The 17,466-nt window shown below is 44.4% G+C and overlaps 1 protein-coding gene across 1 annotated transcript in view; it reads right to left on the bottom strand.

Annotated features, from left to right (window-relative positions):
• Positions 1–200: 200 nt before the first annotated feature.
• The window catches only part of LOC122541546, a 47,773-nt gene continuing 30,507 nt past the window's right edge, over positions 201–17,466 (bottom strand). The window contains exons 12-13 of the mRNA XM_043678374.1: positions 6,962–7,074; positions 201–871 (exon numbers count right to left, since the gene is read on the bottom strand). Coding sequence (XP_043534309.1) covers positions 321–871; positions 6,962–7,074 — 664 coding nt within the window. The 3' untranslated portion in view covers positions 201–320. The remainder of the gene's footprint in view (positions 872–6,961; positions 7,075–17,466) is intronic.

The raw sequence follows: 17,466 nt of genomic DNA, 5'->3' as shown, positions 1-17,466 counted from the left end.
AGACTGAGACCGACCCCCATCAGTTTACAGCTGGCAGGAGGCAGGGGGACGGGGTGAAATTATGGGAAGCCCACTGACTGATTCATCTCCAACACCGTCATGTAGCGCCACCTCCCGCCTGTGGAGCAACATTACAGGCAGGAAGGTTCCCGGGTTCCTGCAGCTCACAGCTCACTCTACCCAGTCAGTCCCTCTCTACAATTGAGCTTCTATTTGTTTCTTCTCTCCCCCTCCTTCTTTCCCTCAGACTGAGACCGACCCCCATCAGTTTACAGCTGGCAGGAGGCAGGGGGACGGGGTGAAATTATGGGATGGATCTGTCAGTGCCCTTTAATCCCGCAGATTGTCAGCGGGGCGGAGTTTTTCCCGTCGTCATTCCGCCCTGGACTGAAGAAGGGAAAGATCTTCTCAGTGAAAGTGTGGGTGAAAGTGTGGAGATGGGACATGGTGTCCGCATTGTAAAATGACACCTGTCCACCCTCATAGTCCAGGAAAACCCCGATCTTCCGGGGATTCACACTCGGGGAGAGGGGGGTCAGGGAGGGGGAGGTGGCGGCTAAATAACCAGTTCCAGGATACAGCCCCACAATCCAGAATCCGGTCTCCGGGTTGAGGTCAATTCCTACTTTCCTCTCCACGGACTCTCGGGCCACTCCCAGACTCCACCAGGTCTTCTCCCCCACCTCCACTTCCCAGTAATGTCTCCCTGATGTGAATCCCTCTGATCCCAGGACACCGAGCCAGGGATCAAATCTCTCCGGGGAGTCAGTGAGCGGCTGCCGTTTGTCTCCGAGTCTCACACTGGTCCGGTCCTCAGACAGGATGAGCCGGGGATGCGCTGTGTTCGGATCCAGAATCAGAGAGGCTGGAGCTGGGGGAGAGATCAAATATGACTGTCAGAGAGAGAGAGAGAGAGAGGGAGAGCGATAGAATAATGGAGGAAATGTGTAGGAAGAATGGGGGGAGGATGGAGAAGGAAGAGTGGGATGGGGCAAGGAAGAATGGGGAAGTTGGAAGGAACAGTGGGGAGGGTGGTGGAAGGCGGAAGTGTGTGGGGTGGGAGTACAGAGAGGGGGAGGTGTGAAAAAAGTTCAGAAGTGTTTAGGGAGTGGGTGAGGGAATAGTGAATGAGTGGAAGTGAGGGAGCATAGCTGGATGGGATGTTTAGATTAGATTCCCTACAGTGTGGAAATGGCCCCTTCGGCCCAACAAGTCCACACTGACCCTCCGAAGAGCAGCCACCCAAACCCATTCCCCTACATTTACCCCTGCAGCTAACACTTTGGGCAATTTAGCATGTCCAATTCACCTAACCCTTCACACCTTTGGACTGTGGGAGGAAACTGGAGCACCCGGAGGAAACCCACGCAGACATAAGGAGAATGTGCAAACTCCACACAGACAGTTGCCCAAGACAAGAATTGAGCCCGGGTCCCTGGCGCTGTGAGGCAGCAGTGCTAACCACTGTGCCACCGTGCCGCCCACATGTTATAGGATGAGTGGAAGAAGGAAGGGGCAAGAACGAGTGTTGGAGAGGAAGAAAGAGACGAGGGTGAAAGAATGGGGGAGGTATCTGGAAGAATGGGGGAGCAGATGCAAATGTGGGGACTAGAGCACTGTGAGGGATTGTAAACTTATGGAAGGTAGAAAGTGGGGGAGGGAAGGTGCAAGAAGAGTAGGGAGGGGGAAGAAGAGCAGGGGAAGGGACAAGAAGATTGGGGAATGGGAGAGAGTGATGTTGGAAGAGCAGAGAAGTGGATGGAGTGGGATTGGAGGGGGAGATTAGAATCATCTTGTACAGATGCCATTCAGCATATTGTGTCTGTTGAATCATTTTAAGGAAACATGATACTTCCCCTTCCCACCAGCAGCTAGTGATGGGAAGCAAATCCTGGCTGTCTAATTGATACCCACATCCCACATTAAGACTATTGTGGAGCTCCCGGACTGGGTTAAATCTGGCTGGTGTGGTTCAAATAGTAGATGGTGCAGATGGGTATGGTCTTCAGAATTAATCACGTGAGACCATAAAACTGTAAGATATAGGAGCAGAATTAGGCCTTTTGGCCCACCAGGTCTGCTCTGCTATTTGATCATGGTTATATGTTTCTTTTGGTGCACTGTAGTAATCTAGAGCCTCAAGAACATTGATGCACATTGAAGAATAAAATAAGTTGAGAGAAAATTCCAAACACAGAGGAGACAGGTAAGGAATGATAAGGTGGAGGAGCCTTGGATGACAAGAAACGAGTTTCTCATCAAGAGAAAGAAGGAAGCTTACTTAAGGTTGAGGAAGCAAGGGTCTAGCACAACTTTAGAGGATTACAGGGTAGCTAGGAAAAAACTCACAACTGGACTGAGGAGAGCTAGGAGGAGCATTGGAAAGCCTTAGTGGGAAGGATAAAGGAAAACTCAAAATCACTCTACACTTACGTGAGGAATAAAACATTGATCAGAGAGAGAGTAGGACTGATCAGAGATAGTGGAGGGAACTTGTGTCTGGAGTCTGAAGAGGTAAAGGAGGCTCTAAATGGGTTTTTGTTTCAGTATTCACTAGAGAGATGGACCCTGTTGACAGTACGATCACTGTGGACTAGGTTAATAGGCTTGAACAGCTTGACATTAAGAAAGTGGTTATGCTAGAAATTCTGTGCAGCTTCAAGTATATAAATCCCCAGGGCTGGACCAGATATATCCAAGGTCACCATGGAAGCAAAGAATGAGATTGCGGCATCTCTGATGATGATTTTTGCATCCTCACTCTCAATGGGAGTTGTACCAGATGATTTTAGGGAGGCAAATGTTGCTCCTCTGTTCAAGGAAGGGAATAGGGAAATCCCTGGGAATCACAGACCAGTCAATCTTACGTCTGTGTTAAGCAAGGTACTGGAAAGGATTCAGAGAGATAGGATTTATGACTATTTGGAAAAGCATAGTTTGATTAAAATAGTCAGCATGGTTTTCTGAGGGGCCGGTCATGCCTCACAAACCTTATTGAGCTCTTTGAGAATGTGATGAGACAAGTTGATGAATGTCGAGCAGCAAATGTGGTAGATATGGATTTCATTAAGGCATTTGATAAGGTGCCCCAAGGTAGGCTCATTCAGAAATTTAGCAAGTATGAGATACAGGGAAGTTTAGTTGTCTGGATACAGAATTGGCTGGCTGAAAGAAGACAGTGAGTGGTAGTAGATGGAAAGTGTTCCACCTGGAGGTTGGTGACTAGTGGTGTCCTGCGGGGATCTGTTTGTGGGCCTCTGCTCTTTGTAGTTTCTATAAATAACTTGGATGAAGAAGTGGAAGGGTGGGTTAGTAAGTTTGCTGCTGAAACAAAGGTCAGTGGTGTTGTAGAGATGAGGGCTGTTGCAGGCTAGAAGAAAACATTAACAAGATGCAGAGTTGAGAAGTGGCAAATGGAGTTCAACCTGTATAAATGCAAAGTGACCTTTTGGAAGGTCGAATTTGAATGCTGAATACAGGGTTAAAGACAGGATTCTTGGCAGTGTGGAAGAACAATGGGATCTTGGGGTCCATGTACATAGATCTGTCAAAGTTGCCACCCAAGTTGATGGCATTGTTACGAAGGCATATGGTGTTTTGGCTTTCATTAACAGAGGGATTCAGTTAAGAGCTATGAGGTTTTGCTGAAGCTCCATAAAACCAAGGTTAAATATTTAAAAATCACACAACACCAGTTTATAGTCCAACAGGTTTTATTGGAAGCACACTAGCTTTCGGAGCTTTGGCTTTCATTAACAGAGGGATTCAGTTAAGAGCTATGAGGTTTTGCTGAAGCTCCATAAAACCAAGGTTAAATATTTAAAAATCACACAACACCAGTTTATAGTCCAACAGGTTTTATTGGAAGCACACTAGCTTTCGGAGCAACGCTCCTTCATCAGGTGATTGTGGAGGGCTCGATCGTAACACAGAATTTATAGCAAAAATTTGCAGTGTGATGTAACTGAAATTATACATTGAAAAATTGATTGTCTGTTAAGCCTTTCATCTGTTAGAATACAGTGATAGCTTCACTTCTTTCATGTGTAAATCACAAAACCCTTTCTTTAAAGTTGCATTCTCGGGTTAGCTGTTAACAATGGTGATAGCTAGACAATACGTATAAGATAGTTCAACATATTATCTAGCTATCACCATTGTTAACAGCTAACCCGAGAAATGCAACTTAAACAAATGGTTTTGTGATTTACACATAAAAGAAGTGAAACTATCACTGTATTCTAACAGATGAAAGGCTTAACAGACAATCAATTCTTCAATGTATAATTACAGTTACATCACACTGCAAATTTTTGCTATAAATTCGGTGTTACGATCGAGCTCTCCACAATCACCTGATGAAGGAGCGTCGCCCCGAAAGCTAGTGTGCTTCCAATTAAACCGGTTGGACTATAACCTGGTGTTGTGTGATTTTTAACTTTGAATAGGAAAGGTTTGGAGGGATATGGGCCAGGAGCAGGCAGGTGGGGCTAGTTTAGTTTGGGAACATGTTTGACATAGTCTGGTTAGGCCGAAAGGTCCGTTTCCGTGCTGTATGATGCTACGACTCTACAAATCACAAGCGTGGTTGAAATGCCCTGATAGGAGCAACAGCATCACCTACTGACTCTACAGGTGGAAACCAACTGGTTGACTGTTCCATTCGGTATCATGTTATTACTGTTTGCTCTATGTTTCTCATCTAGCTTGCTCTGTACTTGGGCAGTTCCCTGATTTACATCCAAACCTTATAAGATCTGGAATCATAGACCTTCATTGGTGATATGCTGGATTGTGGATACGCCACTATATGGCAAGTATCGTCACATATGCCAAGTTCCCCTCTAGTCGGTTGAGAAACCCATGTAAGCAGCTAAGGCCCACGGTGCCAGTCACCAACTTGAGTCTGAAAGTGGCAGATGGCAGAAGGGAGAGGCACGTTGACCTGTCATCCTGAGATCCTGAAAAAGGATGGGTTCTGATAGGAGGCAGTGCGAAAAACCTTCCGATTAGATTCAAGGCAAGATAAATGAGGTTGCCGTGCAGATTAGCAAGTATCACATTGTGCGTATCACGCGGACGTGTCCGCAAGGGGATCAGGGCTGGGAGAAAGATATCCAAGGATCAAAAAGGCTGGCCTATGGGCAGAGGGAGTTTGGGGCTATCTTGCTATCCTGGGGCGGCACAGTGGTTAGCACTGCTGCCTCACAGCGCCAGGGACCCCCCCCCCCCCCCCGGGTTCAATTCCAGCCACTATCTGTGTGGAGTTTGTACATTCTCCCTATGTCTGTGTGGGTTTCCTCCCACAAGATGTGCAGGTCAGGTGAATTGGCTATGCTCAATTGTCCATCGTGTTCAGGGGTGTATAGGTTAGGTACATCGGTCAGAGGTAAACGCAGAGTAATAGGGTTGAGGAATAGATCTGGGTGGGTAACTTTTTGGAGGGTCGGTGTGGACGGGTTTGGCCAAATGGCCTGTTTCCACAGTGCAGGGATTCGATTCTTTGCTAGTAAGCAATGAAATTAAAGCAACAGCAGGAACTGATATAGGTTCAGAAGACAGAGAATCTGTGGCATTGAGGAGCTGCAGGGGAAAAAACATCCTGATAGGAGATGTGTACAAGTGGTCAGGAAGTGGGGTGGAAATAGATCAGGAGCTGGAAAAGGTTTGTAAAAAAGGCACTATTGCAATAATCATTGGGGATTTCAATATGCAGGTGGATTGGGAAAATCAGCATTGGTCGTGGATTCCAAAGAAAGGGAGTTCTGGAATTTCTACAAGAGCTTTTGTTTGAAGCAGCTTGTGGTAGAGTCCACTAGGGAACAGGCAATTCTGGATTGTGTAATAAGTTAGACTAGATTAGGGAACGTATGGTGCAGGAATCCCTAGGGGCCAGTGGCCACAATATGAAAGAACTCCCCCCTGAGAGGGAGAAGCTGGAGTCAGATATAATGGCATTACGATTGAATAAAGGCAAGTACAAAGACATAAAGGAGGAGCCAGAGGTGATTGGAAGGGGAGCCTAGCAGGGAAGATGATGGCTCAGCAATGGCAGGAGTTTCAGGGAGTAGTTTAGGAGGCACAGCAGAAATTCATCTCAAGGAAGAAGGAACATACCTAAAGGGAAGAAGAGGTAACCGTGGATGACAAGGTAAGTCAGGGACAGCATAAAAGCAAAAGGAAAGTCATGCCACGTGCTAAAGATAAGTGAGAAACCAAAGGATTAGCAAGCCTTGAAAAAGCAGCAAGAGGCCAATAAGAAAATCAATAAATGGGAGATGAAATATGAGGGTAAACTAGGTAGTGATACAAAAGAAGATTGTTCGAACTTTTTAGATATCTAATGATTTACACATGAAAGAAGTGAAACTATCACTGTATTCTAACAGATGAAAGGCTTAACAGACAATCAATTCTTCAATGTATAATTTCAGTTACATCACACTGCAAATTTTTGCTATAAATTCTGTGTTACGATCGAGCCCTCCACAATCACCTGATGAAGGAGCGTCGCTCCGAAAGCTAGTGTGCTTCCAATTAAACCTGTTGGACTCTAACCTGGTGTTGTGTGATTTTTAACTTTGTACACCCCAGTCTCACACCGGCATCTCCGAATCAGGTTAAATATCACTACCTTGTTATAGAATTTGCGATCATGTTAAACATATGTTAATCTCTGTTTTGAACCTTGAACACTTCAAGAGGATCGTCACAGCCTCCAGTGTCCAAAGTAGACAAGAGTTAAACATGTTTAACTTTGCCCACCCCAGTCCAACACGAGCACCTCTTCATCAGAGGAGACAGTATCTGCAGCTCTTTCTGTTGACTAAACTGTCTAATTCCATCCAGCACACTAGCTGTTTGTTAACGCAAGCTCTCAAGTGACAATATATTTTCCCGATAATATTGTGACACAAGTGTCAGCTGGATTTACGATCGGAAATATTAGAATGTGTTTTACCCGGGTTAATGTCATCCATCATTTCTCTCCAAACTGTGTACTGTGAAGGGCCATTAAATTTTCCAATGGACAGGGCGCCATCTGCTGGTGATATCCAATTGTTATCGCTAATTCTGCAAATATCAGACAATTAGTGTTAACAAATTGCACTTTGTTATGTTACAAATTAGTTATATCATCAAGCTTTCAGCATTTTTTGTCTTTCAGCAAATATTGGAGAAAATTAAGTCCAAAACCCATGACGAAACAAAACACAACTCAGAAATGCAACAGTACAGGTGGAAAACCGCACTATGTAAAGCTAAAAAGCCATCTCCCGATAACAGATAAATTACCGAGACATCTTATACCACAGATGATAAAAGTTCAGCGTATGTTCTTGCTATAACACAAACAGAGTTGTAGGACAAACTCTGAAAACACCTAAAAGCCTCAAGACCAACTGCATAATACACGGGTCTCACAACCCGAAGAGATCTTGCTCCTTTACTTTCAGCCACGTGACCATCTCTGATTTCAGTCTGTCCATTCATTGGAGTTTGCACTTAACAGTTGTCGAGTCCCTCAGCTCTGGAATTCCTTCCCTGGGCCCCTTCATTTTACGTTTCTCCTTTAAAATGCTCTAAAACCTACACCAGTCATCTGTATTAAAAACTCAGTATCACTTCTTGCTTTCTAGTTCTGCTGTGAAAGTGACTTGATTCTTCATATTGCAGTAAAGGTGCAGTGTAAGTATAGAACTGTCCTGTCGTATTGGTTAACATGCAATGTGAGACGTAGTAGAAAAACGTACACCTCATATGCTCTTGAAAGTATGACTTGCTCAGTTGGCCACGGTCCTTACAGAGAGAGTCTTTTTTATATATTGCAATTTACTCATGAGACATGGACATCCCTTGGTTGGACCAGTAATTATTACCTGTCATCAGTTGCCTCTGAGAAGGTGTTGGTGACCTGCTTTCTTGAAACCGCTGCAGGCCATGTACTGTAGATGGACCACAGTTCATTTTGTGAGAATAGTCCAGGATTTTGACTCAGCAACAGTGAAGGAACGGAAAAGTATTTCCAAGTAAGGATGATGAGTAGCTTGTCGGGGAACCTGCATGCAATGATATTTATTGCCCTTATACTTTGAGGTGGAAGTGGTCATTAGTTTGCAAGGTGGTGTCTCTGGATCTTTGAAGAATTTCTGCAGTGCATCTTGTTAATAGTACACAGTAATACTGCTGAGCATTAGTGATGGAGGCATTGAATTTTTTTGTGGACGTTGGACTGCTTTGTTCTGGATGGTATCAAGCTTAGAACATAGAATATTATAATGCAGTACAGGCCCTTCGACCCTCAATGTTGTGCTGACCTGTGGAGCCATCTGAAGCCTATCTATCATACACTATTCCATTTTCATCCAATGACCATTTAAATGCCATTAAATTTGATGAGTCTACTACTGTTGCAGGCAGGCCATTCCACACTCCTACTACGCTCTGAGTAAAGAAGCTACCTTTGACATCTATCTTATAATTATTACCCCTCAATTTAAAGCTTTATTCCCTTGTGCTAGCTACCACCATCTGAGGAAATAGGCTCTCATTACCCACCCTCTGATTATTTTGTATGTCTCAGTTAAGTCACCTCTCAACCTTCTTCTCTCTAATGAAAACAGCCTCAAGTCCCTAAGCCTTTCTTAAGAAGACCTTGCCTCCATACCAGGCATCATCCTGGTAAATCACCTCTGAACCCTTTCCAAAGCTTCCACATCTTTCCTATAATGCGGTGACCAGAAGGGTACACAATACTCCAAGTGCGGCTGTACCAGAGGTTTGTACAGCTGCAACATGACGTCATGGCTCTGAAACTCAATCCCTCTATCAATAAACGCTAACACATTGTATGCCTTCTTAACTACCTTATCAATCAAGGTGACAACTTTCAGGGATCTACGCATATGGATATCGACATCTCTCTGCTCATCCACACTGCCAAGCATCTTACCATTAGTCCAGTACTCTTTATTCCTGTTGCTCCTTCCAAAGTGAATCACCTCACAATTTTTCACATTAAACTCAATTTGCCACCTCTCAGCCCAGCTCTGCAACTTACCTATGTCCCTCTGTAACCTGCAACATCCTTTGGCACTATCCACAACTCCATCATCCTAAGTGGCATCTGCAAATTTACTATCCCATCCATTTATGCCCTCATCCAGGTCATTGACAAAAATGACAAACAGCAGTGGACCCAAAACAGATCTTTGCAGTATACCACTAATAACTGAATTCCAAGATTAGCTTTTCCCATCAACTACCACCTTCTGTTTTCTTTCAGCTAGCCAATTTCAGATCCAAACTGCTAAATCACCCTTAATCCCATGCCGCTGTATTTTGTGCAATAGCCTACTGTGGGGAAGCTTATCAAATGCCTTATTGAAATCCATATTCACCACATCAACTGTTTTGCCCTTATCCATCTGTTTGGTCACCTTTTCAAAGCGCTTAAAAAGGTTTGTGAGGCACTACCTACCCTTTGCAAAACCATGTTGATTGTCCCTAATCAACTTATTCCTTTCTAGATGATTATAAATCCTATCTTTATAACCTTTTCCAACACTTTACCCACAACTGAAATAAGGCTAACGGGTCTATAATTGCCAGAGTTGTCTCCACTCCCCTTCTTGAATAAGGGGACAACATTTGCTATCCTCCAGTCTTTTGTCACTGCTCTTGTTGACAATGATGGCACTAAGATCATAGCCAAAGTCTCAGCAATCTGTTCGCTGGTTTCCCAGAGAATCCTGATTTACCTATAGAAAGCTTTAGGGTTTTCCTTGATCCTATCTGTGAACAACTTCACATGTCCCTTCCTGGCTCTTCCTAGTTCTCTTTTAACATCTTTCCTGGCTAGCTTGTAACTCTCAAGTGCCCTAACTGAGACTTTGCATCTCATCCAAACATAAGCCACCTTCTTCCTCTTGAAATGAGATTCAACTTCTTTAGTAAACTACAGCTCCCTCACTCAACCACTTCCTCCCTGCCTGACAGGTACATACTTATCAAGTACATGCAGTAGCTGTTCCTTGAATAAGCTCCACATTTCAATTGTGCCCATTCCCTGCAGTTTTCTTCCCCATCCTATGCATCCTAAATCTTGCCTAATCACATCATAACTGCCTTTCTCCCAGCTATAACTCTTGCCTTGCAGTATATACTTATCCATTTCCATCACTAAAGTAAACATAATCGAAATATGATCACTATCAATGAAGTGCTCACCTACCTGTAAATCTAACATCTGGCCGGGTTCATTAACCAGTATCAAATCCAATGTGGCCTCGCCCCTTTTTGACCTCTCTACATACATGTCAGGAAAACCTCCTGCACGTATTGAACAAAAACTGATCTATCTAAAGTACTTGAACTGCAGTATTTCCAGTCAAAATGTGGAAAGTTAACGACCACTTGACAACTACCATGTTACTCTCGCTCCTATCAAGAATCATCTTTGCTATCTTTTCCTCTATATCTCTGGAACGATTTGGAGGCCTATAGAAAACTCGCAACAGGGTGATCTCTCCTTTCTTGTTTCAAACCTCAGTAGATGAGTCCTCAAATGTTCTTTCTGCCACTGTAGTACTTCAAACAGACAGTTCAGGCCAAATATAACAAAGAACAGAGGACTTATTTCTGATAAGGAAGCAAATTGCAGACTCAAGCACTCCAAAGTGTAATCAACATTTTGGATGAAAGAATCAAAACAATCATCAACTGTGCAACATCAATGACCTTAAGGATCAAAAACTGTGCACAAACTCTTCTTCAGCAGAACTCTGGAGAACAACACTGCATAAGGATGGAATCCTAGATATTTGGGAATGGGATGGCATGGTGGCTCAGTGGTTAGCAGTGCTATCTCACAATGCCAGGAACCTGTGTTCAATTCCAGTCTTGGGTGACTATCTGTGTGGAATTTGCACTTTCTCTGCATGTCTGTGCGGGTTTCTTTCGGGTGCACTGGTTCCCTCCCACAGTCCAAAAATGTGCGGGTTAGGTGGATTGGTCATGTTAAATTGCCCATTATGTCCAGGGGTATTCAGGCTAGGTGGGGTTAAAGAGATGGGGGTGGGATGTCCTTCATTGGGATAGTGTGGACTCATTAGGCTTAATGGCCTGTCGTCAATCTGTATGGTGCATGTGTTCAGGCTTCTTTATCTTCTGCCTGATGGAAGAGGTTGTAGGAGATCATTACTGGAGTTTAACATGTCTTTGATGATGTTGGCAGCCTTACTGTGGCAGTGAGCCATGTAAATGGAATACATGGATGGATGGAGGATTGGCTTTTGTGATGGTCTGGGCTGTGCACACTACATCCTGTAGCTTCTTACAATCCAGTACAGAGCAGTTGCCATACCAGTCCTTTATGCACCCTGACAGAATGCTTTCAATGGCGCATCTGTAGAAATTGTTGAGGGCAACTATAGACATGCCAAATCTGTTATCATCACTCCAAGGAACCTGACACTCTCCACCCTCTCAACTTCAGTCCAGTTTAAGTGGCAGATGGAGTGGCAAATGCGAGGTGCTGCATTTTGGGAAAGCAAATCTTAGCAGGACTTAATGGTAAGGTCCTAGGGAGTGTTGCTGAACAAAGACACCTTGGAGTGCAGGTTCATAGCTCCTTGAATGTGGAGTCGCAGGGTAGATAAGATAGTGAAGAAGGCGTTTGGTATGCTTTCCTTTATTGGTCAGAGTATTGAGTACAGTAGTTGGGAGGTTATGTTGCAGCTGTACAGGACATTGGTTAGGCCACTGTTGGAATGTTGCGTGCAATTCTGGACTCCTTCCTATTGGAAAGATGTTGTGAAACTTTAAAGGGTTCAGAAAAGATTTACAAGGATGTTAACACGGTTGGAGGATCTGAGCTATAGGGAGAGGCTGAACAGACTGGGGCTGTTTTCTCTGGAGCATCGGAGGCTGAGGAGTGACCTTATAGAGGTTTACAAAATTATGAGGGGCATGGATAGCGTAAATAAACAAAGTCTTTTCCCTGTGGTCGGGGAGTCCAGAGCTAGAGGGCATAGACTTAGGGTGAGAGTGGAAAGATATAAAAGAGACCTAAGGGGCAACGTTTTCACGCAGAGGGTGGTACATGTATGGAATGAGCTGCCAGAGGATGTGGTGGAGGCCGGTACAATTGCAACATTTAAGAGGCATTTGGATGGGTATATGAATAGGAAGGGTTTGGAAGGATATGGGCCAGGTGCTGGCAGGTGGGACTAGTTTGGGTTGGGATATCTGGTCAGCATGGACGGGTTGGACCGAAGGATCTGTTTCCATGCTGTACACCTCTATGACTCTATCCCCTCATAGCCTACTCTGCCTCCTCTCACCTTAAATCTACACCACTGGTTATCAATCCCTCCATCAAGGGGAAACGTTCTTGTCTACATTTGTCTATGCATATCATTATCATGTACATCATAATCATGTCCACATTCAGTCTCCTCTGCTGCAAGGAAAATAAGTTGAATCTCTCTTCATAACTGAAACTCTCCAGCCAAGCAAAAATCCTGGTAAATCTCCTTTGCACCCTCTTCAGTGCAATCACATCCCTTCTGTAATGTGGATGCTAGAACTGCATACAACACGCTCGCTGTGGCTGAACCAACACTTTATACAGTTCCAGTATCACTAATCTGTTCTTAAACCTTGTGCCTTGACAAATAAATGTAATTACATCATATGCATTTTTAAACACTTTCCCAACTATCTCTCTACTTTAAGGGACATATGCACACCAAGATCCCATTGATCCTGTGTGCTTCCCAGGGTCCTATCTTTCCACATACATTCATTTGCCTTGTTTATCCTGCACCACTGCAACATCTCACATTTACTCAGATGGAATGCCATTCGCCACTGAATCAGACAATCTGACCAGCCTGTCTATATCCTCCTGTAATCCTAAGCTATCCTCCTCACTATTAACCACCCAAAATCCAGTGAAGTAGCTGAGGCTTCCTTTTTGAATGTTTTTAAAGTGAAAATACCTAATACCAGCAATCTTTCCCCTCTCACCCTAAATCTATGCCCTCTAGTTCTGGACTCCCCAACCCCAGGGAAAAGACTTTGCCTATTTACCCTATCCATGCCCCTCATAATTTTGTAAGCCTCTACAAGGTTCTTCCTCTCTTGTTATCAGAGGTACGATACTTTGTCTCACTGTTTGTTGTGTCTCTTCCGTCAGTCCATTGTTCCTGAGTGTGCATTCTAGTGCTGCTAGGAAGTCTGCTGTCTTGACACTCAGGAACAATGGACTGACAGAAGAGACACAACAAACAGTGAGACAAAGTATGGTACCTCTGATAACAAGAAAAAGACAAACACATAACCTCAACACCAAGGAGAGGGAAGCACTAAAATCACTAAGAAACGATAAGAACATAATCATACTACCAGCAGACAAAGGCAGAATGACGGTCATCCTGGACAAAGCAGAGTTCATCCAAAAAGCACAACAACTACTTGCAGATACCAACACCTACCAAAAGAAGGAGTTTGACCCCACCCCACAGCTCACCAATAGGATAAACAACACACTGAGGAACCTACAAAAAAACGGACAGATAACCAGGTCGGACCTACAAAGAATGAAACCTGAAAGCAACAACACCCCCAGATTCTATGGACAACCTAAAGTGCACAATCCAGACATCCCACTCAGACCCATAGTATCACTACCAGGGACACCAGCACACAAACTGGCCAAAAAACTACAGCAGATCCAGACACTCTATATAATCAACACGGGAATTCTTGGACATCGTCAGAAATATACACATAGACAAGGAAGAAAATATGGTCTCATTCGACTTTACGGCACTGTTCACCTCTATTGACAAAGCCCTAGCCAGAGAAACAATGGTAGTGTTGTCCCAGTTGAATTCATGTTGCTTGTCATCTGCGTGTGTGGCTACTAAGGATAGCTGGTGGTGTCGTTTCGTGGCTAGTTGGTGTTCATGGATATGGATCGTTAGCTGTCTTCCTGTTTGTCCTATGTAGTGTTTTGTGTAGTCCTTGCATATGATTTTGTACACTACATTGGTTTTGCTCATGCTGGGTTTCGGGTCCTTCGTTCTGGTGAGTTGTTGTCTGAGAGTGGCTGTTGGTTTGTGTGCTGTTATGAGTCCTAGTGGTCGCAGTAGTCTGGCTGTCAGTTCGGAAATGCTCCTGATGTATGGTAACGTGGTTAGTCCTTTGGGTTGCGGCATGTCCTCGTTCCGTTGCATGTCGCAACCCAAAGGACTAGCCACACTACCATACATCAGGAGCATTTCCGAACTGACAGCCAGACTACTGCGACCACTAGGACTCATAACAGCACACAAACCAACAGCCACTCTCAGACAACAACTCACCAGAACGAAGGACCTGATACCCAACATGAGCAAAACCAATGTAGTGTACAAAATCCCATGCAAGGATTGCACAAAACACTACATAGGACAAACAGGAAGACAGCTAACGATCCGTATCCATGAACACCAACTAGCCACGAAACGACACAACCTTAGTAGCCACACACTTAGATGACAAGCAACATGAGTTTGACTGGGACAACACTACCATTATAGGGCAAGCCAAACAGAGAACAGCCAGGGAATTCCTAGAGGCATGGCACTCATCCACAGACTCTATTAGCAAACACATCGACCTGGACCCAATATACCAGCCACTACAGCGGACAGCTGGAACTGACAACCGGAAGCGGCAGAGACAGGCCACTATAAGTGCCGAAGGAAACATCACAGAAGCGCTTCACAGGAGGCTCCCAAGCACTGAGGATGTCACCTAGACAGGGGACGAAACGTTTGCAAGACAAATTCCCAGCTCAGCGAACAGAACCACAACAACGAGCACCTGAGCTACAAATCTTCTCCCAAACCTCTTTGTTACTTCCTCAAAAAACACAATCAAGTTTGTGAGACATGATTTCCCATGCACAAAGTCATGTTGACTATCCCGAATCAGTCCTTGCCTTTCCAAATACATGTACATCCTCTCCCTCAGGATTCCCTCCAACAACTTGCTCACCCCTGACGTCAGGCTCACTGGTCTATAGTTCCCTGGCTTGTCCTTACCACCCTTCTTAAACAGTGGCACCACGTTTGCCAACCTCCAGTTTTCCAGCACCTCACCCGTGACTATCTATGATACAAATATCTCAGCAAGAGGCCTGGCAATCACTTCTCTAGCTTCCCACAGAGTACTAGGGTACACCTGATCAGGTCCTGGGGATTTTTCCACCTTTTCCCGTTTCAAGATATCCAGCAATTCCTCCTCTGTAATATGGACATTTTTCAAGATGTCACCATCTATTTCCCTACAGTCTACATCTTCCATATCCTTTTCCACAGTAAATACTGAAGCAAAATATTCATTTAGTATACCTCCCATTTTTTGCGGCTCCACACAAAGGCCGCCTTGCTGATCTTTGAGGGGTCCTAACCTCTCCCTAGTTACCCTTTTGTCCTTTATGTATTTGTAAAAACTCTTTGGATTCTCTTTAATTCTATTAACAAAGCTATCTCATGCCCCCTTTTTGCCCTCCTCATTTCCCTCTTAAGTATACTCCTACTTCCTTTATACTCTTCTAAGGATTCACTTGATCTATCCTGTCTATACTTTACATATGCTTCCTTCTTTTTGCTAACGAAACCCTCAATTTCTTTAGTCACCCAGCATTTCCAGTTATCCAGAATTTCCAGCCATACCTTTGCCTGTGAACATCTGCCCCCAATCAGTTTTCAAAAGTTCTTGCCTGATGCCGTCAAAATTGGCCTTTCTCCAATTTAGAACTTCAACTTTTAGATCTGGTCTATCCTCTTCCATCATTATTTAAAATCTAATAGAATTATGGTCACTGGCCCCAAAGTGCTCCCCCACTGACACCTCAGTCACCTGCCCTGCCTTACTTCCCAAGAGTAGGTCAGGTTTTGCACCTTCTCTAGTAGGTACATCCACATACTGAATCAGGAAATTGTCTTGTATGCACTTAACAAATTCCTCTCCATCTAAACCTTTAACACTATGGCAGTCCCAGTCTATGTTTGGAAAGTTAAAATCCCCTAGCATAACCACTCTATTATTCTTACAGATAACTGAGATCTCCTTACAAGTTTGTTTCTCAATTTCCCTCTGACTATTAGGGGTGTATAATACAATCCCAATAAGATGATCATCCCTTTCTTATTTCTCAGTTCCACCCAAATAACCTCCCTGGATATATTTATGGGAATATCCTCTCTCAGCACAGCTGTAATGCTATCCCTTATCAACAATGCCACCTCCCCCCCACCCTCCCCTCCTCTCTTGCCTCCCTTTCTATCCTTCCTGTAGCATTTGTATCCTGGAATATTAAGCTGCCAGTCCTGCCCATCCCTGAGCCATGTTTCTGTAATTGCTATGATATCCCAGTCCTGTGTTCCTAACCATGCCCTGAGTTCATCTGCCTTCCCTGTTAGACCCCTTGGATTGCAATAAATGCAGTTTAATTTATTAGTCCTATCTTGTCCCTACCTGCCCTGACTGTTTGACTTGCCTCTGTTCTCAACTGTACCAGTCTCAGATTGATCTCTGTCCTCATTATCTCCCTGGGTCCCAACCCCCCCCCCCGCCCCCAACCTAGTTTAAATCCTCCGAGCAGCTCTAGCACACTTCCCTGCCAGTACATTAGTCCCCTTCCAATTTAGGTGCAATCCGTCCTTCTTGTACCGGTCACTTCTACCCCAAAAAAGATTCCAATGATCCAAAAATATGACTTCTTCTCCATACACCAGCTCCTCCACCATACGACATGAAGGTCGGTGGAGTTGTGGATAGTGACGACGACGCTAAGGTCGGTGGAGTTGTGGATAGTGACGAAGGATGTAGTGGGTTGCAGAGAGACATAGATAGGATGCAGAGCTGGGCTGAGAGGTGGCAAATGGAGTTTAATGTGGACTGCCTCACATTCTACATAGCTATGGAGAAGGAGAGGATTCGGCAAAATGGGAGGATATTTAATTGGGGAAGAGGAAACTATGATGCGATTAGACATGAGTTAGGAAGCATGGATTGGGAGCAATTGTTCCATGGTAAAGGCACTATAGACATGTGGAGACTGTTTAAGGAACAGTTGTTGCAAGTGATGAATAAATATGTCCCTCTGAGACAGGCAAGAAGGGGTAAGATAAAGGAACCTTGGATGACGAGAGCGGTGGAGCTTCTCGTCAAAAGGAAGAAGGTAGCTTACATATTGTGGAGAAAGCTAGGGTCAAGCTCAGCTCTACAGGATTACAGGCAGATGAGGAAGGAGCTTAAAAATGGTCTGAGGAGAGCCAGGAGGGGGCATGAGAAAGGCTTGGCAGAACGGATTAGGGAGAACACAAAGGCATTTTACACTTATGTGAAGAATAAAGAATGGTCAAAGAAAGAGTCGGGCCGATCAGGGATAGCACAGGGAATTTGTGT

The sequence above is a fragment of the Chiloscyllium plagiosum genome, chromosome 37 (genome assembly GCF_004010195.1).
Source record: "Chiloscyllium plagiosum isolate BGI_BamShark_2017 chromosome 37, ASM401019v2, whole genome shotgun sequence".
Classification (NCBI taxonomy): domain Eukaryota; kingdom Metazoa; phylum Chordata; class Chondrichthyes; order Orectolobiformes; family Hemiscylliidae; genus Chiloscyllium; species Chiloscyllium plagiosum.
This window is presented reverse-complemented; position numbering and strand designations above follow the sequence as displayed.